The sequence below is a fragment of the Idiotropiscis lumnitzeri genome, chromosome 1 (genome assembly GCF_059441095.1).
Source record: "Idiotropiscis lumnitzeri isolate Australia: NSW breed Sydney's pygmy pipehorse chromosome 1, RoL_Ilum_1.0, whole genome shotgun sequence".
Classification (NCBI taxonomy): domain Eukaryota; kingdom Metazoa; phylum Chordata; class Actinopteri; order Syngnathiformes; family Syngnathidae; genus Idiotropiscis; species Idiotropiscis lumnitzeri.
Window position 1 is genome coordinate 13,134,572 of NC_142391.1, and position 26,911 is coordinate 13,161,482.

The 26,911-nt window shown below is 39.3% G+C and overlaps 2 protein-coding genes and 1 pseudogene across 7 annotated transcripts in view; 2 read left to right on the forward strand and 1 right to left on the reverse strand.

The window, feature by feature from the left end:
• Positions 1-5,072, reverse strand: part of btbd7 (BTB domain containing 7) — a 27,228-nt gene extending 22,156 nt beyond the window's left edge. For both annotated transcript variants that reach the window (XM_088318087.1, XM_088318077.1), the window contains exon 1: positions 4,722-5,072. The gene's annotated coding sequence lies outside the window, so the exon portion shown is untranslated. The remainder of the gene's footprint in view (positions 1-4,721) is intronic.
• The window catches only part of LOC148343275 (uncharacterized), an 11,612-nt pseudogene extending 3,491 nt beyond the window's left edge, over positions 1-8,121 (forward strand).
• Positions 8,122-9,851: 1,730 nt separating this feature from the next.
• The window catches only part of unc79 (unc-79 homolog, NALCN channel complex subunit), a 42,352-nt gene continuing 25,292 nt past the window's right edge, over positions 9,852-26,911 (forward strand). For 2 of the 5 annotated variants that reach the window (XM_088318113.1, XM_088318120.1), the window contains exons 1-12: positions 9,852-10,083; positions 13,226-13,346; positions 17,558-17,871; positions 18,577-18,747; positions 20,108-20,203; positions 20,810-20,865; positions 21,769-21,898; positions 21,986-22,050; positions 22,756-22,844; positions 24,226-24,266; positions 24,714-24,742; positions 26,397-26,626. In XM_088318113.1, coding sequence (XP_088174239.1) covers positions 10,062-10,083; positions 13,226-13,346; positions 17,558-17,871; positions 18,577-18,747; positions 20,108-20,203; positions 20,810-20,865; positions 21,769-21,898; positions 21,986-22,050; positions 22,756-22,844; positions 24,226-24,266; positions 24,714-24,742; positions 26,397-26,626 — 1,364 coding nt within the window. In that variant the 5' untranslated portion in view covers positions 9,852-10,061. Of the gene's footprint in view, positions 10,084-10,276; positions 10,345-13,225; positions 13,347-17,557; positions 17,872-18,576; positions 18,748-20,107; positions 20,204-20,809; positions 20,866-21,768; positions 21,899-21,985; positions 22,051-22,755; positions 22,845-24,225; positions 24,267-24,713; positions 24,743-26,396; positions 26,627-26,911 lie in introns of those variants that run through there. The other 3 variants (XM_088318105.1, XM_088318129.1, XM_088318134.1) reach the window with 3 other exon arrangements.

The following is a 26,911-nucleotide window of genomic DNA, read 5'->3' on the forward strand; positions in this document are numbered from 1 at the left end:
GAGCTAATCAATACACGAACGGCTTTAATTTTTGGTATTGGAAAATAGTACCTTAAATGACTTAAGTATAACATATAAGCTTGAATATACAATAAATCTTCAGAGGCACCGTCAACTCAAACAGGATCCATCCCCAAACCACTCCAGCTGGCATAACGGCCATCTTGTCACGGCACACTCGGTCCTCTTTTTGATGTCTGGGTGTATTTTTTGCATGGAACCACTACTTCATGTGACGCAACACTTATGGAAATCCGTCAGGATATTCAGAGTTTCGCATTATGCTGTGAAAAGATGTTTAAGAGAAGCTAAAAAAAAGCTGAAGTTTCTTTTCCTAGGGCATGACAGCTTTATTAATCATAGTCAAAAATACTGAATATTAAAAAAAAAAGCATTTTCAAGCATACAGCTTGTGACCGGATCAGAGATTTTGGGTTTGTAAACTCGCTGATCGGCTCCCCAAAAAAATCCTGAGCGTGTAAAGTTTTTAAATGTGCGGGGAAATTGAAACGAGCTCACCATTATTTCTTATTTTTGTTCGGTGGTGTGCCGTGCGACTTTCTAATGTTAAATCTAGGTAAAAAAAAAACTAAAAAAAAAAAGATTGGTAAATACTGCTCATGATTGGGTGGAACTGATTCATTTTATCTTAAGGAAGCAGTAGGTAGCAAAATGGAGTACGGCAGTTGGCTGCTGTACTTTTTCGTAACCCAAACTATATTGCTGCTATCTAAAGAAGGCAGTATTGTGTCAGGTATGGGATCTAAACTACATCCGCGCAATGGCACCATTATTCTGCTCAACAGACAATGGCATGGGAAAAAGAGTTCCAAGAGATTTTCTCATACCGTTAAGAATAATGATTACATGTTGATTATCCTCAGAATCGATTAACTAATTTTAGTCAAATGCCCATCCCAAATGATGTGACAATTGACATGAAAGGATTGTCTAAGACATTTAATTCAAGCAGAACAGATTACGCATCCCAGGGACACATTTGCCAATTAGGTCAGTCAGTATACCAACGAATTCGGCCATCTGACTGATGGCACGCTCCGTCGTCATAAGAGCTACAGGAAACGGGAGGAATTAGAAGCGGCTAGAATAAACACACGCACAGACATGAGAGAGAAGCAAATACAATGTGTCCAGAGCGATGACTCATGGTGGGCAGCCTGTGGATTACACTGGGTCAAGCGCCACTACACACGCGGATTTTGTCAGCTGACTTCTATTCAGACTGCATGCTGGAACTCATGATATTCTGTAATTCTGAGTTTATGTTCTGTATTGTTGTGTGTTTTTTGTCATTCATAAAGGTAACCTGATGTGTTCGCTAAAAGGGTAGCTTCACGCACTGTTGATTGACACCATTTTTTGGGACCAATTGAAATGAATTAGAGTAGCCTAAAGAGAACATAAAGACACAAAATCGCACATCCTTAGATCAAATTCAAGACTCTTTCAAATGTGGATAAAAATCAGATTTGAATTGATTTAATGTGTGCCAATGCAAGCGCACAATAAATGGTCATTGCGAGTCTGACGGCAAATAAATACGACAATTGATTCCGTATATACGCCCGCGCATTTCAAGGAATAATCTAATTTGTTCTTATTACCTCATTAGGGTTATTTCTCAGGGTCCTGTAATGTATTCAGTACGCATTTAATTTAGTCAAGTGTAGTACATGCTCATGTTTGACGATGAGTTTAAGTAACCTAAATGTTTGGAATAAATGGGTCATTTTCTCATACCTACAGTTGCTGACTAATATTCTTTATTTGAATAATATTACTTAATGGAGTCTCTTGTAACATTTCATACTAAAAAAATAAAAGCATGTATCATTCCTGCTGATATCAGTATCGGACAGTATTCTTGGCGGCAATATAGGTTTCGTATCGGTAGTGAAAAAGTTGCGTCGGGATACCCTTATTAAATAGGTTCTATATATATGGCACATTAGAGGGGTGTCAATCATGAAATAAGGAAAATACTGTCATCAGGGGTTAACAAATTAATGGGAAACTTAACTAAACAAAATGAACCTTTGTTAACTATTTAGTTTATGGTCAAAATGTACGAATTGTATGTCTCGGTAGATGCAGCAGATTGCAGCAATGAGCTCCGTGGAAGAGGTGTCCCGTGGCTAAGTACCAAGACTGAGGTCGAGAAGGCGCCAACGCCGGAAGTGAACAACATCGAGACAAAGTGGCAGAGGGTGGAGTTGGACTTACCACAATGTGACAAGATGGACTAGAGACAAACTGACATCAGAATCACAGCAGCGATTTTGCCAGCTATAACTACACAGTTGAGTAAGCGTGGTTTGTTAAAAAGTGATCAGCTGGAACGGCGACTGTGTCAGGCTAACAGCATCCAAGTGTACAGAGTAATTTACGACTATTATTAATATTGGCAAATATTTGTTGATTATCTGAATTGTATCCACATTTGGAAGAGATCTGATTCCAATATAAGGATATCCCATTCTTTGCAGCTATTTCTAGTGGCGAATTGTGCCACTTGACAGCAAAGAATCTGTACGGTATCAGTTGAACCTTGCAGTGTACCATCCAGCGTTGAATGATAGGAAAAGGCTTAGCCCAGTGAACTATCAAACACATTCTGCCACCCAATGTCCAGGGAATAAACGACAGATCCAAAAAAACAATGCATGCTTCTTTTAAGTGAACACTCAATGCATGTTGTTTAGTCCTCGTTGCACAATAAAAAATATCAGTCGGGCCAAAGTCTGACTCTTTCAAAAGCTCCGGGGCAAGTACTTGCAAGCAAACAGCCTTTTATGCCAGTCATGGACTTCTGAGCATGTCATTCCAATAATGACATGTCATTAAAGGGCCCTAAACTGCTGACTCAAAAGCTTAACCTGGCCAGAAGGAGATCCTCCATGTTGACATGTCATTTAAAAGCACCTTTCCCCCCTCAACAAATATTCACACGATTGTAGCCTCCAGTAAATGCTGAATGTTGAGTATAGTCACAGGATTATCAAGTGTGTGTGTGTGTGTGTGCTCTGGGATCCACGCCACTTTACACAGATGACAGACCAGAAACATGGAAATAATTATTCAAGACGACGTTGGAAATGGGGCGTCAAATTTGTTTTCATCATGGGCACATTTGACTTATGGTAGCCATCAGGGGCCCGGTTATACCACAAATGTATAATCATTGGGGGTAAAATACACCAAAAATAACAGTTAGTTACGTACCATAGTGTTCACAATGAGTACAGTAAGGGAACAAATGTGAAACCGTTTTGCTCTTGTGAAAACAAGGACAGACATCATATTTAGAATGAAACAACAGATTTTCTTTTGGGGAAAGTGCAACAGACATGTCTGCACAGAAAAGGTGATCTATTTTGTTTCCATTTTTGTTAAAGAGTTCCCCATAAACACAAAATTGTTTCAAGAAATGTGTATATCCACGCAAAAATGCTGAAACACTTTAGGACTGTATATATGCTAGATTGAAGTGGTGTTGTAATGCTGCCACAGGTGGTCACCTAGACCAGAGAATGTAAAAAAAAAAAAAAAGAAAAAATTAAAGCTATACTAACAGTAATGGCGGGGAATTTTAAAAACGCAAAAAAGAAGACATTTGTGTGAACAGAAAACAAGGTTGAATTTCTGCTTCGGAATGAAAACTTGCATCTCTGCCAAGGTAAACAACACAGTGATCTGCAATTCTTATTCATAGTGTTGGCGGTTATGTGTTGTATATACGGAAACGCATGTGCAGCCAAGTCAAATTTAGTCACTGTGGAACCTGGTTTAAATAAATAAATAAATCATTCCTGGGGTGCCAAAAAGCTGGTTCCATATCGAAAGAACTTATAAAGAACACATTAAAAACTTTTGTGGATATACTTAACCAATTTCTTCATGGAAATGGCATAGCTGTGTGTCTACAACAAAAGACTATTACACATTAGAAGCCTTGTTGAATATTTTCTACCTGGGAATCATAACGCTCAACATATTATGTGACATAATTGATCCTGCATTTGAATATTATCACATCCATGCATAGTTTTGAGCTGAAGTCAAGGAAAATTGAGGCAAGCTTAAAATGGCACAGAGGGCCAGATCCAGCCCCCTGGCCTTAAGTTTGACATCTCGTTGTTCGAAGAATAACAGAGGTACATAAAGGGAAAACGTTAATACTGAAATCACTATACTATAGCAAAAAAAAATTATCTGCAGCTATCAAATCATTATTAACACAACCCACAGTTTAGGCAACGCAAAGCAACACGTAGCCTGATCATCAAGTACAAATGTGGCACAATAATGTTAAACTTATCATTATAATGAATGTAAGTCGGTGATACAGAATCCAATGGTTCGCTGTGGCTTTGTTAGCCTATCGTCGATGGTGGGCTACTGTGAGGTTGAGGAGGGGGAGGAGGATGAAAGGGGGGTTGGGGGGGTTCTCTGTCTTCTTAGAGGAATCCTCTCTTAAAAGTGCTTTAAAGCTAAGCGTCTCAAGTCAGCAGCAAGCTCGATTTCGGGCGAATTGTTCAGAAACACCGCTTACAAAAGCAAGCACAGCCGCGTTAGTAGCATTTCTCGAGTCGAGCAGGAGGCTAAAGGTAAAGCTATCGACTTCTCTTCACGCAAACTGCTTTTGATACGGCAAGCGCGGTGCCATGTAACCGTAACGAGACAAATAATATGTATGTTACCGGAGTGGGTGGTAGTCGTTGTGTGCTGGTATCTTTATCTTCGTCTCTCCTCTTACAAAAAAATGCAGCACTCCGACCCAAGTTGTCCCTGGCAGAGGGAAAGAAAAAAAACTGCAGCTCAACACCTTCTTTTTCCAACTCCGCTCGTTACGCACGACTCGACGTCAGCGTCCTCGTTTCATCGCCAATGAGCACTCCGGTTCCACTTAGAAAGACTTTCGGGTGAAGCGCTAACAATAGCCGCGACTAATATTTAATGTTGGATGGTTTTGTTTTCAGTTTTGGCACCGTATTTCCTTCGTAGTAGCTCAACGCCTTCTTGGGTGGTTGTTATGGCCCAGTGCTGCCCATTTTCAAGCTCGTCCACAACACCACATAAGGATTCCGGTTGTGATTTCCAAATTAAAGTCATACGTATGTATCTTTATAATCTGGCGAAAATGATAGGCCTGTGATCAAAATTTTTTCACTCATAAAGAACATAAATCTTTCCCGATAATGCATGACAACAAATAATAGAATAAAATATGCGAAGGGAAGTTTACGGCTACGTTATTTTACTGTTCTCTTGTTTTGGAAATCTCTTTTCTTCCCACATTTGGGCTCACTTGACAGACCCATTAACGTTGACTGGTGACTGGCCAGGACGCCGTCATTACCATAGTCTGTACTCTCGCAGGTTGTGCAAAAATACAGTAACGAGCGCCCTCTCGCGACTGGTCCCGTGACAAAGCAAATAACTTTTACTTGTCTTAAACTGAACATGCTATTATAGCGGAGATGTACAGTACTTTAAAGTTAAAATTAAGTAAAACTTTGCTTTCTGGTTTGATTGAAATGAGTGACACTAAAAGGTCACGATGCATTGTGTCACCAAAACAAGTATAAGATTTAATGTTTGAATTATACACATGCAGAAATGCCAGGTGAATAACAACAAACTACTAATTACAAGTTATATCCTTTTAAGTAATCTACATTGCATATCCTTTTAAGTAATCTACATTGCAGTGTAAATATATTTTCCAAATCTTCTCACCTTGCCTTAATGCATTTTTCCGTGGTCCTCCGGAGCTCCATCATCAAGGCCATCTTGATGCCATCTATCTTCAAAATGGGGTTCTTTAATCCCTTTAGCATGGGAAATGGAGGGGGGGGTCACAGACCCAGGCCCATACGTAAGGAGGTTACTTCAGCCTGGCGATGTTTTACTCTGCCAGGCACTCGTGGAAGCTCAGGGTATTGTGAGCAGGTGCGTTGTCACGATGAAGCCAGCATGTATTGTCCTGCTCGCTCGCCTCTTCTCGCACACTGAATGAAGCAAATGCCGCAGGATCTCATTGTATACGGTTTATTATCTGGCTCTCATTGAAGGGCAAAACTTGTGGTTTGTAGTTTGTGTATGAAATGTAACTTTTTTGACACCAGCCAAGGACTTTTTCTTACAATCTGCGTATTACAAAGGTAACTTAATATTTTAGTGGAGGACGTACCATATAGCCGCGTCATTTATTGCCATGGGCTGTAGCTCCCCTGATGTCCTGTTGAGGGCAACACAGGACACAACAATGTACCAGTAGGCAAAGGCGTCACATTGACTCCAAGGTCAATTAACTTTGCCTCATCTTGACAGAATTCCAGAACTGTATAAATAAAACTCATTTTAATATTTGAAATCACTATAAATCAAGAGTGAAAATTTGTTCAGGAACTGCAGTAGCTCCCTTCTACCAGCATGAATCAGTTCAGCGGGCTGGTGTACAGTAAAATCTTTTGATATATATTTAAAATATATCCCACCATTATGATTTTCATGTGGGGTTTTTATTACATTTATGAATGGTTTAATGCGCTCATATTGATGATAATGACTTTTTTATCAGTCGGTATCATCGCATTACTTATTTTATTCCTGAATGACTCTTATTTCACTGGTGTTAATGTGCTAAATACTGTATATATATTTTGTGTTTTTTTTTTTTGCTGCAATAGCAACTACTGGTGACACGTTCCTTGTTTGCCTTAACATACTTGGGCAATAAAATTGATTCAGATCATTTCTCATAATGATAACGGTCTCACAAAAATAGGCATTCACTAAAACAAGGCAGAAAATATTTTATCCCAATATCAATGTTTTATTTTTCCTTTTCCGTATAAGTTTTTAGTGTAATGTAACATGACAATTACTGACCTTACTATTTATTTATTCTTATGTTATCCGATGTCCTCATCTCATCTTGATGAGAAAATTGTGCAGTGTATTTATTTACACAATGCTGAGGAAATGGCTCCTCCCAGGATGAGGGTTGGGAATTGCATCAAAGTGTGTCTTCGTAATCTCACGGGAAGTGGGGAAGAATGTCAAGAACAACACTTTGTCCCAAGTAGAGGAGAGTGACCTGAGCCGAGCAGAAAGATGTTCTCCGCTCTTAAGGCTTGTTCACTGAGGGGCTCCAAAGTGATAAAAGGCTTCCAGCAGGATCACAGGTGTATCATCCAGCACAAGCCACCTAAAGACAAGATCGGGCCAGTGGTAGGACTCACGCTATTGTTGTTTAAGTGGATATTACTTTTTTAACAAGGTAGTAAACAAATTAAAAGTTGTCAGCTGGACAAAGTCATTCTGTGATACAGCACTTTATGGTCTGTGATGCAAGGAAGTCAAGCGAAGTGTGCTTGCCAGCACACGAGCAGAGCAGAGGAGATGTTTTATTCATTTCTTATCCATAAGTCAGTTGAAGTCTAAGAGATCCTGATGGAAGTGAAACAGAGCGGCTGCTTGTTTACGCCACAATAAATGCGTTGATCTGTCCTCGGGGACGTGCACATCCTTGGTCCATGTTTGCAAAATACAAGAAGGAAGCGGCATGAACAAAAGTATCAAGATTGAAAAGTGAATGTGGGAGTTTTAACTTGAGAAATTGGTGAGATTGACATGTGACACGAGTCTGGCCTGATTAAGCCACTTTCAGGCGTGAATTGTCATCCTTCAGGAAGGTGTTTAACGCAAGACACAGGGGCAGGGGGTGGGTTAAGATCAGCGGATGTTGACTTTGGGTATGTGAAGCCCTTTGACATTTTATGTGATCTAAGGGTTGTACAAATAAATTTGACTTGACTTGACATGGACTGTATTTTCCTGCACGTGATAAATGTGATAAATGATTTTTTTATTGACTTCTTTACAGCAATCTGTGTTCGCCATATGTGTGTTTGCTGCAACTCTGCTGGCCCCAGCTGGATGGATCTTGCACCATATCCCACATTACCGGCAGAGAGCATCTGCACAACACGATGACTGTGAAGCTTCGTGCAGTTAGACCCACAAGTATTTGGACAGTGACAGCATTTGCCCTTATACAAATAAAATAATAATTACAGAACAAAACTAACAAAATGTGTTTGAAGCTTTCATTTAAGAGATTTCACTAATGTTCAGTTATTTATTTTCACTTCCACCAAGGGCTCAATATTTGCAAAAGGTGACATGATTTTAATAACAACACACTTTTGCTCTAAATTGTCCCAAGTCGTGACTGTGACCTTTGTGATAGGCTCCGGCATGCCCGGGCCCCTCGTGAGGATAAGCGGAACGGATAATGTATGGATCTTACAATGGCATGATAGTTAGTGCCCCCAAAGCTGGAATTGATAAGAAAATTGACGGAACAAAAACAACTTCACATCGGTCTTAACGTCTTTTAACATTTTCGAGCATATATCTTCCACAAAAGTTTGATCAGAGGCTGAACTCCTTGATTGTTGATTTTTTTTTTTTTTTAAACACAAACATTCAAATTCTAAGCCCTGAATTGAAACCCTTGAAAAGGAAGAAGTACAAAAGTGTGTGTGACTCAATGCTGTGATTTATACAGCATACACCAGTAGGCTACAATATTAAAAGATGTATCAAAAGACTACGACAGACTGGCTTGAAAGCTTTTGGTCTTACAATATGTGTCTTAAACGTGTTTGCTGTCTGTAATAATAATATAATAATAATATTGCCTTTATTAGTCCCACAATGGGGAAATTCGAGATTCGAACCCAGGCCTCCTGGGGAGACTGGGTCCTGAACGCGGCGCCTTAGACCACTCGGCCATCCTGGCAGTAGTGCTGTAAAATTCCACAGCATAATGATGAAACATTAAGGTGCTGGTTACCTCATTTATGCCAATTCAGATTAACATTCTGGATGATGGAGGGCAGTTGGACACCACTGTAAAACTATAATCACAATCATAAACATGTTGTATTTTACATTATGGGTATTTATTTTCTGTATAATCTTTTTGCATAACAGTTGCATATAATATTTTTCTCCCCACATGTACTGACAGGATGTTGCTTCTCATCAGCTGGATATGAGATGGAAATACTCCAAAAAATCCTTGGCACTCAGTCCGTGCTTCGCTCAAAAGCCTCAAGTCCGTTTATGTTGCACTTTAAGCAACATTCTGCAGCGCCTAAATTCAAATGTCTCATACTTTATTGAACCAAGACTTTAATATGCATACAACCCCATTATTTCTTTGATTAATAATACCGTGGCAGCAATGGTTAAAATGTAAACATAGCTTTCTATTAAAACACGTCGTATGAAATAATATTCCAAAATAATATTCAATTGGAAGTCGTGCTTTTAGTGCTTATGTGTTAAGTTACCAGCCATCTGTTGCTCGATGACCCATGTTCATACAAAGGACACATACACACATTTTGAATAATAATTTTTAAACAGAAAAAGTTTCCAATATTTCCCTTGCTGAATCGTTTTAAATGCGATCTTGGATTTCCTGAATGGCAATTTGTCAACGCAGGATGAGTCCATTTGGAAAGGTGTGTTTGTGAGTAGCATCTGCACAACAAGCTTCCTCTGTCCCTTTTCCCTTGCCCGGAGGAAATCCGATTGTTCTTATCCAAACAATAACGATTTGCTGAATTAAATTTCGCTATTTTAATATGACTAAAAGCAGCACGCAGGGAATGACAGAACAGAAATAGTGCACAAATCCATCGCGCGCAGTGGTACGATCAAGCTGAGAGAGAGAGAGAGAGAGAGAGAGCGAGAGAGAGAGAGAGAGAGAGAGAGCGAGAGAGAGAGAGAGAGAGAGAGAGAGAGAGCGAGAGAGAGAGAGAGAGAGAGAGAGAGCGAGAGAGAGAGAGAGAGAGAGAGAGAGAGAGAGAGAGAGAGAGAGAGAGAGAGAGAGAGAGAGAGAGAGAGAGAGAGAGAGTGTTCACTTTTCCACCAGTAAGGGACACACACTGAAGAGGGTGCAAAAAATATCCAAATTAAATTGACAGCGTGGCTTTTATGTCTCCACAAGTGTCTCCGCAATGTCCACCAAGGCAGAGCAGTGTGAGTAGATATGGTTGTATTGTATATGTTTCTGTCATGTCATATAGTATATATATATATATATATATATATATATATATATATATATATATATATATATATATATATATATATATATATATATATATATAGATTTTTTTTTACATTTTTTTTTGTTTGGGAGGGAGGACGAGGGGAGCTGTCCTTGGTGATGATGAGAGCTCGGTTGCCAAGGCAGCTTGCAACACGTTCTCACTGCAGAGGAAGGCTGGAGGACTCGACGTGTGTATACGTGTGTGCGTGCGTGCGTGTGCGCGTGTGTCCCCTCCTTCCTCACTACTCCTCCGCATTTCTTTGCATCTTAAAACGATCGTTTGCACATCTTTTTAACTGACAGCTAAATTGACAAATTCAACACAAATGCGGACAAATACATTTTACATGTTCTGTCAAGGTCGATTCGGTGGATTTTTCTCCGAGCAATATGGTGGCATGAAGATTGCTCATTAATATGCCAGGATCAGGCTGGTGGCTGGTGGCAGGCTTTTCCCCCTTCTGGCTTGTGAACAGGTGGAAAATCAACCTGTATTCTTCCATAAGCCTGAGTAGCCTATAGAGTACACCTCATTCATGTTGATCCGGCAATTAGTCATTTACAAGGCGTGAATTATGTGACAAACTTGTATTTTCATGGTTAAAAAGTTGTGGTGCTGATGCTGCTCAGTGGTCAGTAATGTCAGTTGTGAATCTACCATTTCAGTTTATTTCTATTGTTCAAAATGGGAATGTAAATGTTAAGCAGATTGATCATGATACGAGGTATGTGCAGTAAAGTGGGCTAAAACGTGGAATAATGGAAGTAATAATTGTGCCTGACTGCTGTTGTTGCCAAGCTAAAAATTCCTACAAAATCATTTTCTAAGACATTTCAGCATGTCATAGCAACCTGCAGCTACCTCTCAAACGTATGCTCTGTAAATGACTATGATCAGTATGTCCATATCACATCTGATCGATCTTCATGAATGCTTGGTAAGAAAAGTCAATCACTTCACATCCTTAGAGAAAATATAGTGATGCTATCAATAAGCAAGGAACTAAAATATAGTCCTGTGTATTGTAATGTCAGTCATAACATCAGCGGTGTGATGATCATAAATAGTACTGTACAGTTACAGTATGTATAGTGTCTTTATTGATCTTGAACAGGATAAGCGACAGGGATGTGGTGGCAAGTAGGAATTTCGTGACAATTCCCGAATAGCCCGTCCATTCCAAATCAACATGTCCCATGCTTTTTTAAATTCTTTTTTAATTAGGCCCTAATTCCTTTATATTTTCCAATACACACAGCCATCTTTTAGCAAAACAATCACAGACTACTGTTAAACAATTACAGGATCATTTGTAGCATAGCTCGCATGTACAACAAGCGTGAGTGAGTGATTTATGCCTGGCCTTTCTTACATGGAATCAAATACATCCATCCATTATCCGTACCTATGATTACTGTTTCTACTACTAGCAAGAGCAACAGAAGTGGTGAAGGTCACTACCAGGTGGCAATGCGGTGGTGGTGCTTGTCTTGAAAGTGGAAGGAAGGAGATGTGGTGGTCTTATTGGGGGAATGGAGGAGACGGAAAAGCAGGAACCAGCACTAACCAGACCAGTAGAGAAGTGTGTCAGGCTTCTGTACTGTAGACAGTTGTTATATGCATTGTAGGGTATATTACAAACTGCTCATTGGTTAGTATGTGTTCGACCTTGGTTTGAGCGCCTCCCCATCTCAAATTCCCAGGTACGTCCCCGATGAACATTATAGATGGATGGATGAACAATGTCAAAATCGCTGCTGGGGGGAGTCACGAAGACAACAAAGCTTGTAGTCCACTTTGACGTTTTTGCGTAGTGCTTTAAGTCATCCCTCGCTGCATCGCTGTTGACTTTTTGCGCTCACACTGTGTCGCGGATTTCTCAGGGGTGTTTTTCTAATATTATATCACAGATTGTTTATTATATAGCAGGATTTTGCGCTGATCACTTATCTACAGTCATGGACTAATATTACTGATCCAAATGGTTTTCTTTAGTTGACGAAATAAAATGAAACAAATGAAACAATAATAGAAAATAATCAAAAGCTTTTCCCATGTAGCTGCTATAGCTACAACTGACTCCTACATGAGCTGGTCTGAGTTCATAACATCCAACTATACTCTCATTCGCCGCCTCACACATAAAATCACAGATTATCTTTTTCGCGAGGAGAGACGAGGATGGAGCGGCAGTTCGACGGGCGGATCGGTAGTAAAGTGAACTCGATATCGGTCCGTCTTGTTAAAGAATGAGCTGAGGCAAAAAGCAAAGCTTTCAAGTTACTGGTCAATCTATGTTCCTACCCTCACCTATGATCATGATCTGTAGATCATGAGCGGAAGAACAATATCTTGGATGCAATCGGTCAAGAGGAATTTTTTCCGTAATTGTTTCTGGGCTCTCCATGAGACTGAGGGTAAGAAGCTCGGTCATCCTGGAGGAACTTCCAGTCCAGCTTCTGTTCCTCCGAATTGAGAGGAGCCCGATGCTGTGGCTTAGGATCTGGCATCTGAGAATGCCTACTCGCCACCGGAAGGAGGCCCCGGTGATAACCCAGAACACGCTAGAGAGTCTATGTCTCATAGATGACCTGGAAATATCTTTGGATCCCGCCGGAAGAGCCGGATGAAGTGGCTGGGACGAGGGAAGTCTGTGCTACCCTGCTAAATCTCCTGCCCCCTCGACCCGATCCTGAATAAGCAGAACAAAATGGATGGATGTAGGGATGGATACATTTGTTTGCCTTGGGACTTGAACTAACTTCCTTTAGCACATGTTGACTCCGAGGAGGATTAGGTAACCATCCCCCCCCTCGGGCTCCTTCTAACCTCATAGAAATAGCTCACAAAGGTCACTTGAAGAGGACCAGAGGGTATTGGAATCATGTTTAATTTTGCAACTGGAACATCTGTATTACATGCACACACACACACACACGCTAGAGACACACACTATCACATTCTAAAAGAATGCATTTTAAATCAAGTGACTTTTTTTGTTCTGCTCAATATGTTTGTGTTTCAAATTGTTAATCTGCTTGTCACTCTGCTCTTTATTTTGTCTATAGTTGCTTCTAAGATACGATACTTGCAAGAGTATCACAACCGTGTGCAACACAATATTTATCCCGTGCCCTCTGGAACTGACATTGCAAACACACTGAAATACTTTTCTCAAACCCTGCTCAGGTAAGTACACTGCTCTGGAACCAACAGGTAACACATTTCAAAATGTCTGATATTTAGACTTGGTCAGATAAGTTTTGATTTTTTTTATTTTAGAGTTGTGTTTTTGTGACACTTTTTTGACACCGTTACACAAATACAATAAATAGAATAATAAAATAGAATAAGCGAACCACCTCAGTTTTCAAAAGGCAAGAGTACTTTAAATGTGAAAATAGCCGAGGTGGAGCTCCAGGATGTTTATTGATTCAGTGGTCAGCTGCTGGCTGAACGCTTCCCTGGTGTGGCCCTCCCTGAGGGGTCTACAGTGGGCTGCTCCACTGTTGCGGGGTCATCCCGCTCCCACGGGTGCCGTGCAAGGCGGAGGAAGAAACATCCTCCTCCAGCGCCGGCCAAGTGGAGAGTCGTTTTAGACGCACAGAATCTTGCCATTTGTCATTCCTCGTCAAATGACAAGATATTCTGCACATGACTCCTTGGAGGAACTAGTGCAGTTTTGACATATTATAAACTGGAGTCGATACTGAACCGTGCTCCATTTTACAATCAACTCTGCAAAAAAAGACAATAATAAATAAGAAAAAAATGATTCATTCTCTGTTGTAACAATGCTGCTTAAAAACAACTTATTAAATGTGTCAAATCTTCCCTGCCTTTGCTGCAGCTTGTTTTGCTTGGCAGCTAGCTAGGCAAGTTTCTTTTGTCACACGTGTACTAACACCACACCCAAGCGGATCCCCAAAATGTTCTATTAGTTCGAGGTCAGGACTGTTGGCATGTCACTCTGCTTTGCATTTATTCCATTTGACTCTGGTCAATACCTCAATGAGGGATTAAACGTTGCGCCGTCTTGGAGAACGGAATGACACTGTGGAATCTCTTGTTGTCTCTTTGCATTGAGATTTCCTTCAACGTTGACATGGTTAATTTTAGGAGATGCCGACCTGAACATCTCACTGCCATTAATGTGTCACTCTTCTCCTCACTCTGGTCGTGATTTTCCTTAGTTGAAGGTACCGTAATTTAAAAACATTAGCAATCTCAGCAGCAGAATACGCTGTTTGGAATGAAGTAGGGATGTGCAATTAATTGAAATTCAATTACAATTACGATGTTTAAACTCAACAATTACAAAATTGGCATAACCGTAAAAAAAGATTATGTACAGTATAAAATATATATATATATATATATATATATATATATAAAACATTGTTAAAATAGTACTTATTTTACAATATCTAATAATATAGTGCATATACTTGAGTTCAAAATTTGAGCATTATATTGTAATTGTTTATTTATATTTGTGACAGTGTATGTACGAGGAAACCATTCTCAAATTTATACATTTGAACATTTCTTAAAATTATTTTAAGTTAAAATTAAATTAATTAATCTGAATATTTTTTCCATCAAGACATTTTTTTCGTTTTTTGCACCCCAAAAAATAATTTGAATAATCGTGATTTCAATTATTACTAAAATAATCATGCTTTTTAGTTTTTTTTCATAATCGAGCTGCTCTACTATGACGATTTGGCACATTTTACTAGGAGTGTAACTCTCTTACTTCCATAAATGCACGTTTCTTACAAATGTCACATTAATTATATAAAAGGGAAATACACAGACTTCCCATGCAGTGATATGAAGTGTGTTGTTACCGCAGAGAAATCTCCAAATTTATTTAGGATTATCCAGGATCAACACTGATGTTCACGCTTAACTGATTCTTCATGCTTTGCTGTGGCTTGGTCCAGTATGAGCCACCACTGTACTGCTGCTGCCACATGTTTGGCACAGATACAGCAGAATAGACGCTGAAAGCGTGACAATCTGTCTCAAGTGACGATGTCATCCAAGTGAGAAAAGGAATTACTCAGTCCTTTTTCCCGGCATGCTTGATCCTGCTCTCCATTATACGGGCAGAGGAAAAGGCTGCATATTCCCCAAAGATTTTTTACAGATTTTTTTTTGTATTATCTGACCATGTTATGAGCAAAAAAAGTAGGATTATACTTTCAAATATTGCATCACATAGTTATTTTTATAATTGACAGTTTAGGGTTTGACAGTCAATGTCACGTGTCTGTATCAGTGCATTTCTACATGTGTTTTATGTGTATATGTTTGTACTTTTTTATGTGTGTAGACACACGCAGTATGTCTGTGTCTGCGTGTATCAGTCCAGTGTATGCGTGCGAGTGTGTCTGTGTATTGTTCATGGTTCAATTCAATATTGTATTCTGTAAATGAGAAATGGGCAGTGAAAAAGTCAGAGGTACAGTCTGTGTATTGACTTGATTCTGTGACAAAGATGTACAGTGGATACAGTCAACACGCCCCTGTTAAAATAGGAGTTTTTTAGGAAATATACACATTAGTCCACCATATATATTTTTTTACTCAATTTAATTTTGGAGTGGTCCAGCAAAAGGCCAGACAAGACTCCAATTAAAAAAAAAAAAAAAAAAAAAAACACCCCTAAGGGTATCGTTGATCTATTATTATAGGTTTCCCTGAAAAGGACAGTGGACAAAATAAATACCTTCCAAATCTTACATATTAAGCACTTTTGCAAGGATGTGTGGATAAATATAATTTAATAAATAATAAAACCATAGAAAATCAACAAAATATATAAATCAAGATGCCCTGTATATAAAAATAAGATGAGATCCTTTTTCATTATTATTATTATTATTATTATTATTATTATTATTATTATTATTATTATTATTATTATTATTATTATTATTATTATGTGCATTTCTTTAACCATCTTTTGATAATTTTTCAATTGGACCATACAGGCCTATGCTTTTCAGTTTATTTCATTTATTTTATGAAGAAAAGGTTTTTAAATTGATTTATCTGGGTAATGTTGTTTCGCCTCCAACAGAAAAATTGTGTACTTTTTATAGGGGGTGTGTTCACTTTGTACATCCACAGTACGTCACTTACCAGTACATCTATCTTTGAGGGGACAAGTCATAAAATGTTGCGTTCTGCTGCTAAAGCTCAAACATTTAATGTGTACAAAATTTAATTTAATCTCCCATTCTGATTTCCCATCCAAATGTTGTTACTAAGTAAGTGGCCTTTATACAAAAAGATGCATCAGCCTTTCATAATCTGGGTTGAATTCTCCGCCATTAGAACAGCTGTAGTTCTTCATATAATGTGCAGTAAAAGAGCAATGCTCTCTGGCCCCTCCCCCCTTCCCCCACCCTAGATGCTCCACACTCAACCCGACAAGTTTTTCTTTTGTTTTTTTTCCCTTAAGATGCAATATGTCCACCACCTTCCCCAGGGGACAGCAAACACAATTGTCCATCCTGCATTAGCTCACAAACATAATTGTTACCAGTCATCCCCCTTGATACAACCTATTCCTTTGTCATTCTAGTTTCTCCTCTACCGTAGACTAGTGGCATTTATTTTAGAAACCTGAATCCATATGCCTGTTGGATCTCATTATTTCTCCTGATGATACTGGTGCAGTATCATATTGTATGCATACGGACATTATTTCTCTGGTGCAATAAACATGTGCTGTGAAATAGGAGCACTTGATCTAAGCTCACACACATGTTTATTACTGGCTGAAGCATGTTTCAAAAGTGTCACCTCTGTATTTTCCCTAAGCCAATTTGGTGTCACTCCCATCCTTGACAGCCCTAACAAAAGACAAGGAAATTTCAGTTTTGTTTTGTTTTTTCCTCCGCACAAATTCCACTCCCTCACATTGGCCTTTTTTGCATGGTAGCCGTCGCTGATTGGATGAAGGCAGCCAGCAAGGGACAGACGTTTGCTCTGTCCCTTTTATTTGGAGAAGTATGGGGTTGCCACTGAAAACATGCCATTTTTTATATTTTTGCTCCTTGTCACCAGATACGCATGAGATGCAGTGATCATCGCAGTTATGTGCTCATATTTTTTTCTTTTTCTTTTTCCAACTTTGACAAATCAAGACAAATTGAATTGAAGTCACTGTGAACAGACCGAGCAGGGCAATACAGTCAAATAGTGAGACACTGCATCCTATGTGGGGTTTATCTGGGTTTGTTTTTTTCTATTTACGCTGTCTCTGTAGTGCCATTTCAATGTAATGTGCTGTTTTTTTGTGTCTTTGTTGTCTCTTTTTTTCCCTTGTTCCCCTTCCCCTCCCCTCCCCCCCCCCTACCCCTCCCCCTCCCACCCCGGAGCAGCATTCTGTCCCGCACAGGCAGGAAGGAGAACCAGGAAGCTTCCAAATTGGCCGTGCCCATGACCATGTGTCTTTTTCCTGTGCCATTCCCACTCACCCCATCTCTAAGACCACAAGTCAGTTCCATCAACCCTACAGTTACTCGCTCCCTCCTTTACAGCGTTCTGCGCGATGCCCCGTCAGACCGCGGGGGGCAGGGGCAGCAGAGTCGGGACGCTCAGCTCTCAGAGTACCCCTCTCTGGACTATCAGGGCCTCTATGTGACCCTCGTGACCCTGCTTGACCTGGTGCCCCTGCTGCAGCACGGTCAGCATGGTGAGTCAAGGCCCCAGTGCACCACTGTTTGTCATCATCATCCCCCCCCTGAGCCGTCTGGCCTGCATGAAGCCACTTCCGCTTTTTTGGCCTCTTTTGTAACGGGATGGAAAGAAGTCCTGCTGAGGATCGTGAGCGATGCATGGGGTGATTGGGAGCACGCTGGATCCTGTCAACCTAATCGTTCATAAGCCATTGGACACACCAGCCATAGGCCTTCTCTTCTGTGCATCATATTCGACTGCATGTTTGTTATGTGCAGTGGGCGGAAATGTTTATGCTCATGTGAAAGTACATTACGCTAAATGGGAAAACGTATGCATACCGTAAGGCAAACTTTGACATTGTTAGTAGACCCGGGAATGATTGCCAGTTTTTGTTCCTCCGTCAGTGCTCTTTTTTCTCATGAATATTTTACCCCTGTTAAAGAAAGCCAGAAAGCATGAAATCCCATCACCTTGACTAGAATGCTCCACTTTTTCTGAGTGCAAACTTTACTTTTAGCAGCTTTTCAAGAAAGCCCACATTCCAGTTGTTCTTTTTTTTCATTGCTGTACTGATAAATGATGATGAAATGTAGTTCAGGTATTTGGCATTGTAGCTGCATACAGTATGTGAGTACTGTATGTACAGCTCATTGAATGAGTGTCTGTGTATCTCTCTTTGTCTTTTTTTTTTTGTTTTGCCTCTCCTCTTTCTCATCAGATCTGGGCCAGTCCATATTTTACACAACAACTTGCCTTCTGCCATTTCTCAGTGATGATATTCTCAGCACTTTGCCCTATACCATGATCTCCACTTTAGCCACATTTCCCCCCTTTCTCCACAAAGACATCATTGAGTACCTCAGCACCTCTTTCCTCCCCATGGCCATATGTAAGTATGCACTAAATAAGTAAATATATTCACATATGAGCATACTGTAACTCACATTTCTGGGGAGAAAAAAAAAATGTGTCTCAAAAAAAAAAAAAAGATTTGGGTCACACAAGATCAACTCTTGTGATACTTAAGATCACCGACCTTTGAAAGCAGTCTTTCTCAAACTGTTTACACAAAGCACCACCTTTGAAAAATACTGAACTCTCCAAGTACCACCATTATTACCAACATGAAAATACAGTAGCATAGTCACCCTTTGTTGCCATGAAAAAGAGGTCATAGTCAGGAAAACCTTGCATAACTCTGTGCTTAAATATAGATAAAACAAAATTAAAACTATAAACGTTCAAACAAAACTGGATTTAAATAATGATTAAATTACATTTTCTTTTGCACATAAATGTTAAGTGCAAGTTGTATCTGAATAAAATGTCAGAAACCAAACAGATATAAAAGAATAAATGGAAATATCTTGAAAAATGTACGCCACACACCACACTTTGCGAATCATCGATGTCAAGGATGAAATTCTCCAGCGTGTTGTGGCAAAGAGGCGAATTAGGTTGGTGACCTGACAACCGGAAATATAATTTCTCCATGTTTATCTGGGATGCTCAGTCCAATACAAGTTGACATCAGTAATAAAATCATCTAATGTACACTCGGAAGTGAATTTTAATTCATGTTAATGCGATGAGACTCACCTACCGAACATAAGAAGTATTAAGCATAAGCAGTAATCGTCATGCGATTTGCCACTACCTCACTAGTCATGAAAGTTATTGGTGAGTACACACCATGATGTAATTTTTTAAACACGTGTATAACAGTGATGTATGATGTTGATTATCCTCTTGTGAGTTTTACTTTAGTGTTATTGAAAATCGTTAAAGCTTCTTTGAACTCGGACTACAGTAAATAATGTTGGAATGTTACTTCAAACATTAGGTCTACGCGTATTAAAGGGTATAAAATGGAAATTAATTGAAATGCTGGAACAATTGAGCCACATCACATTTATAAAAAACTAATTGTTCCACTTACTATGTCAGTTTCCACAATGACTTGTGACGGGGTGATTATTTGGATGATACTTTACCTTTAAAGTGAACGTTTTGGCATTGACAAAAGTGTCATAAAGTTACCTTAGGAGTCCAACAATTTACCTCATGTGGTTGCTTAATGTTGATTATACCTTTAAATAGAGTCAAGAAATGGACTCCATCTCGACTTTTGACAGTGGTATGCATTAAAAACGGGAATGACCTACCTACCGGTACCAGCACAGAATTATAAAAATAACGTAAATACCACAAAATTAAGTCATTATCAGTCTTCTTTCTCTCAAATGCAGTGGGATCCACCCGGAGGGAGGGGGGAGTCCCGGCCTATGTAAATCTGTCTGCTTCCTCTATGCTAATGATAGCAATGCAGTACACAACAAATCCAGGTAATGCACCATCTTTGCTGCCCTCGGTGTCTTCGTGTAATTAAATAATGGACAAAAGTATTGGGACATCTAGATTACAAATTCCAATCTAGTTCATCTCAAAGTTTTGGATGTATGTTCCTCGATGCCAAATTTATCTGAGCAGAGCTTTTAAAATTCACATGGAACAAAGCAGTCTACTCCACATGTGACTGATTAACTCAGTTTGTGGCAAATTAATTTTTGATGCGGGCCACATCATCATTATGGTTTCGTCTGAAGGCCGTTATGAATTTCAAGTCATATTGTCGTATTGTCACACATACAGACTATTTTCAATTTATTTTGAAAAGGGGATTGTCACAAAAATGCCTTCAGTATCCTGACATTATTAAAAGTGAAGACAATTTCAATTTTGGTATTTCAGAAAAAAACAAAAAAAACAAAACATAGAATCGACACATGACTTACCTTTGCAGTATGTAGTGGGCCATATCTGGCTTCTGGCCTTGAGTTTGTCACCTGTGGATTAACTGACTGAACATAAGAACTGTATTCCAATACGTTTGTCCATATAGTGTATGTAAAATAATTTATGAAAACATTGGTACCTCTGCTTCTTCCTAGTTTATCACTGTCAGCTGCTGGAGTGCCTAATGAAGCACAAACAGGAAGTGTGGAAGGTATCTTTATTTTATTTGTACTTTTTTTGCAATTTGAATAATGTTTATGAAAATGTAAAGCTTCTTATAGAATCTTTATCATCAATTTTGTTTTTAACTCGTCCGCTGCTAGCCCAGGTAAAATGAATGTACTTTTACTTTTTTACTTTTTTTGTTTCTATATCCGTCAATGGCAGTAAATGTGTTAATTAATGTATTTACTGTATAACATATTAAATAATAATATAATAATAAATTATATAATGATACAGTCATTTATGAAAAAAAATTGGACATTTCAAAAAATAAAAAAAAAAGGGAATGAAAATGAACAATCAACAGAAACTTTTGTAAAAGGTAGATTTACAAAGGAATATAGATATGCAAAATAATTAAAATACTCTAATCCAAATTCCAGAGTTGATAATTAAATGGCTGTGAATATTTGAATCGCTTGTGTTTATTTAAAGATAAAGGACATAATTATCTTTATCTTTATTTGTTTAGTAAAATGAACCATGCATGTGTGCCAGTTGCAGGGTAAAAGGAACCTCAGCTTTTCCTTAGCTAACAATACGTTAGCATCATGTGTAAAAACTGAAGGAAACAGCAGAATGTGTCAGAATTACAAGGAATTTCTTTTTCGATATTTGCCTACCTTAGTTACGAATTTTAAGTATCTCCCTATCATCTGCATTAAGCTAAATATCCCTTCGCCAGCGAGCTAATGAGACGACTGTGGCTTTACGAATGGAACAATACTCTATAACAAAATAATAATGAACAATTACAACAACAAAAAAAAATACCTTAGTACCACTCAAATCCTTTTTTAAATGAGAGTTTTCACAACACCTTTTGACGGATTTCATTTGTAAGTGCAGTGTGCCTGATAAAGTGTGTACTTGGCATGATTTTGTGCAGGACCTTCTTTACGTCATATCTTATGGCCCATCCCAAGTCAAGCCTCCAGCAGTGCAGATGTTGTTTCATTACTGGCCCAACCTGAAACCACCAGGAGCCATCAGTGAATACCGAGGGCTGCAGTACACAGGTCAAATATTTTTTTTAGATTTCATCTCTCGGCACTAAATGTCCTTGAACTAACCAAAGCTCTCCATTTTGCATTTATTCCTAACAGCCTGGAACCCAATTCACTGTCAACATATTGAGTGCCACAATGCCATCAATAAACCCGCTGTCAAGGTGACCTAAGTCAAGATATGCCTTTAATGTAGTTGTATTATTCATTTTTTGAGGGGGTGGGGGTCGCCTAACTGTTCTGTGTTGCAAGATTCACACATGTACTTCACAGGCACTGCATGTGGCATGCTGCAGATTGTTCGAGCACACACATCGCCATGTTTGCTTTTGTGAGCCCCCACGGTAAATAAATCAGTGAACATCCAGGCAGCTGTAATGATATCAGCATCACTACACACACACACACACACACGCACACACACACCAGCCTGTGCTGTTTGTTGCTCTCTTTTATTTGCTTGGTCTGCCTCCATGCAGCCATGCTCAAAATGGACAAATAGAATGTGAGCAGGAGCAGGGACAGGAGACGGATTTCAATTACTTGGAGGGAGCTCTTGGGGGGCTAGGCTTAATTGGAAGCTGTGAGGATTGGGGGTGCTGGGAACAGTAATTCACAGTGCACTATAAGCCAAGTACAGGTTGCAAGTGAGCAGGGAGCACCATATGCAGGAAGCCATTCACATCGAGGCATGTTGAGACTTGTTGGAGTGTGACAGTATTTCTTTGCGAAGGATAAAATAATGCACTCATACTTTACTCTTGGGATGTGTGAGGAACACCCATAGAAAATATACCATTGTGTATAGTTGTGGTTATTAACATATTGTTGACAAGTATCCATGATTCTAAACTTATTTTCTTTTGCAGATGTGTATAGATCCCACTCTTTCTGTTGCCCTGGGAGACAAGCCACCTCCTCTTTACATATGTGAGGAGTGCAGCCAGCGAATTGCCGGGTAAGCAACATTTCCTCATAAGGCTGGCCGATATGTCCTTCAGATAAAATCTCGATTTTTTTTTCCCCCACAAAACTCTGATTTCCAGTTTTGCTTGCTTTTAAATCATTTGAATTCCAAAACAAATAACTAGGATATTGTTCTTTCTGGGATTTGCTTTATTTCACCTAATACAGAAAAATCTCTGAATTTTTTTTTTTTAGCCTCAACTTGTATAATTTTTGATAAAAAAATAGGAATATATTTTGTATGTTTACATGAAATGTGAAAATAGATGCTTCCTCTTGGAAATGTTTACTATAAACATGCCCCTAAAAAAAGGACATTTTAAATGTTCAATAACATAACCTGATAAAATGAGTTGCCCAACGACACGGCTTTCGCAACCAGAATTTTCTTGTGTTGGGGCACATTTTATGGACAATAACTTTGCTTATGACACAGTCATAACACGGGCCGCCGCCAAGCCATGCAAATACAGTAAATATGTATATTGTGTTTCACAACTATACTTCACTAAATCTATCATTTATTATCTAGCTAGTCCCTGTCGCCAAAATGCATGCAAGCGATGTATAGTGCATAACGCGTGAGTCATTGACTGAGGGTGTGGCATCCTCTCAAAATATCCACACTTTATTCTCATCTATGTCAGCTTTCTGTAGCAACCCACTTATTCCTCGATTGTTTTTCTTAACATGGTTTATTAATTGTGATAAAGTGCAATATACCGTATGTGCAGCCTCAAAAGCTCAGACAGGCCGCCATTCCGGGCATCAAGTTGCTCACTGTGCAGTTGCGAGTCAGCATCTCTCGGTGCTTTCCCAACATGGTCACCAACGATGCTGATATGGCACTACCAATCAGTGGAAAGCTGATTTCCATATTCAATTTGAGGAGAACGCTCATGTGGATGTTTAAATATTGAATATGAATAAGAAATGCACCTGGTCAATGGGCCAAGCGTTTTTGACCAACTTGAATAACTTGCATTATTATTAGTTTTTTTTAATTGAACTATTCACTTAAACAAAAGTTGGTGCTCGAAGGTTTGGAAATGTTGCTAACTTGGCAACAATGACTGTGCTTTTGTAAACGAGCAAGCAGTGCACTGCAATGATGACACATTTTGAACTACGGAAGACGCTAAATCAAATCAATAAAAATCATCCTGAGCAATGGATGAATCCAATTAGGCCCACTTCCTTGTTTCCATTCCTGAATCCTCACCTCAACTTCATTAACGAAACATTCCTGACATTACATCCTTCCCGTTTTTCATTATTTCTCTCCCGATCCAAGGCAGATTTTCATATACAGTAAATAGAGGAGTGTTGCTAGTAAATAAAACATATCTTCTACATTATTCCAACCTTTTCAGGGACCACGCTGAATGGCTAGTTGATGTTCTTCTGCCACAAGGTAAGCATTCCTAACCTTGGTTTTGAAAAAATATAAATATAGAGTATAGTGCAGTATGCTGTTTGTCATCCATTTAAAAACCTCAAATAAGTGATCCTTTAAAGCAGAGCTTGGGGCCTTTTTTCTTGCAGCGTATTAGGGGCAATTTTTTTCAGAATTTCATATTATGAAATTGAAACCATTCCAAATTGCTGAAAAAATATGACAGACTTTTTTAAAATTATATATTACAAGCATTTTGGTTCTAAGCAATTGGACTTTTAAAGATAGTTGCTCTGAGGTATTACCTGTTTTTAGAATTGCATGGCAGACCAGATCAAACGCTCTTGAAGACCATATGTGACCCACAATCCGTATGTTCCACACCCCTGCTTTCAAAGATGCACTGAATGTATTTTTTCTTGTTGGTTATTCAAATCAAAATAATGTCCTTCATTTGATTTGCAGCTGAAATATCTGCTATTTGTCAAAAGAAGGTAGGAACATTTGAATTATTTGCACAGAAATAATAAAAATCTTGAGTCCCAATATGTACAACACTACGTGCTCATTTTTGTAGACAGTGCAGTTGCGTTTGAGTGTAAAAACTGATGCATCTTGTTCTTCTGTGCCGGTGCTAGCATTCTTTAGCGAGTTTGGGAATTTGGCAGATGAATTGCTGGGTGTTCTGACATACGATGGCCATTTCCACGACATGCCCCCAGCGCACCTGATCATTTGGTGGCTGAATAGACTAAACACACCGACACACACTATCAGGGTGGAAGGTGATGTCCAAGTGCCCACTTCACTGTGGTGATCCATGATCGCCTGGGCCAACTTTGTATCATCCATCCGTGGAGGTCTGCTTGGAATTTCTCATACTTTGTGCGCTTGGACCTCCTGGATGGACTCCAGGAAATCAGTTTCTGCTTCTGCCCTGTTAAGGACTTAACGCTTCTTGTGTGTCGATTTTAAAGGGAATGCAAGTCGGCTGTGTTCACCCCTACAACGACGCAAACCACCCGTTCCTAACTACGTCAAGCTGCATGAGTGTTGGGAAAATATTTGGTGTAGCCCATCCCTGTGAACAGTTTGACGACACGAATATTGAACCCTATGTTATGGTCGACATTACCTGGGGTCTTTTTTAACAGTTCCTGGCACAGCTCAGGGGTGTCAATTATTTTCAAAATATTAAAAAAAAATAAAAAATAAATAAAATAAAATAAAATAAAATAAATAAATAAATAATTAAAAAATTAAAAATATAAAATAAATATATATATATATATATATTACATAAATTTTTTCTATTTATTGTAGTAGGAGTAGTCATTTAAGAAAAATAATCTTGTGGTGATTGACATATTCGTCCAACGCACAGTGCATTAATGTAACTCAGTACACATGTAAATTCATTTCCAAATCAACTGAAAGGGGTGGCGTGTATTCGCTGCTGAAGCTTAAACTGAGTGATTGCTCCCGAATGGCTTCCTCGGACACACCTGGAATATAGAATATGAGCTGATCTGCAGGATTCCAATCAGGCGTAGCAACCCTGTGTTGCCAATGGAAACAGTCTGCCTCCAACTAGTTTGTCCAGAACATTTAATCCGCATCCTCTCCCCCTTTGCAGCAGGCTTTGCTCCACTCATCTCAGAAAGCCCTTTCAACTCCCACCTGGATTTACACCGGAGCTTTCATTATTAATTGAGTCATCTTTCCTTCCGCTCATTGCGTGTCACATTGGCCATCGTGAACACACCAGCATTCCCAAATCTTTAAAAATACCTTGAGCACTTGGAATATGTAACATCAGGCGTGCAGCACGAAGAGAAGATGGATGGTTGAATGAGGGCAAATATGTTAATTTGATAGGCAGCACTGCATCGCTCTAATGGCAAAAGATTTAGAGGCTGATCAGATTAGGATGGTTCCCTCGTGCCGTGCTTTTTATTTTTAGAAGCCTGAGACACTGGGGACGCAAAAAGATATATATATTTTTTAAATCCCAGCAGATGTGGAGTGATTAATGTTTCTCAGCAAATACATCACTGATTTAGAGAGTTAGAAGAAGCCTATCAGGAGATGAATGTAACTTCATTAAGAAGAAATAAAAATTTGTGACTTGGCCTCGTGTCTTCTCAGAACTGTAGCTCTCACGTCAGGAGGGCTGTGGTCACCTGCTTCTCGGCCGGTTGCTGTGGGCGCCATGGTAACCGGCCTGTCCGCTATTGCAAGCGTTGCCATGTCAACCACCACAGTAGCGAGGTGGGGGCTGCTGCGGAGACCCATCTGTACCAGACTTCGCCTCCTCCGATCAACACCCGGGAGTGCGGGGCAGAGGAGCTAGTTTGCACTGTGGAAGCTGTTATAAGGTGGCTTCACATCTCTGTCATCTTGTTAATTGGGTTTTTAGATCAAGATGAAGCAGGATTGGGATACTTCTATGTCCTACTCAACATTATGGAAAACATATTACATGCACCTGCATACTCTCATGACAACCCAGCACAAGAGCTTTGGTAACAAATCTGCCTTTACAAAGAAAATCATTCGTCACTATCAGAAAAAGAACAACTACAATGCATTATTCTAAGATGTGCTCATTATTATTATTATTATTAACTGGATAGATAACTGATTAGCATAAACAAAAATTG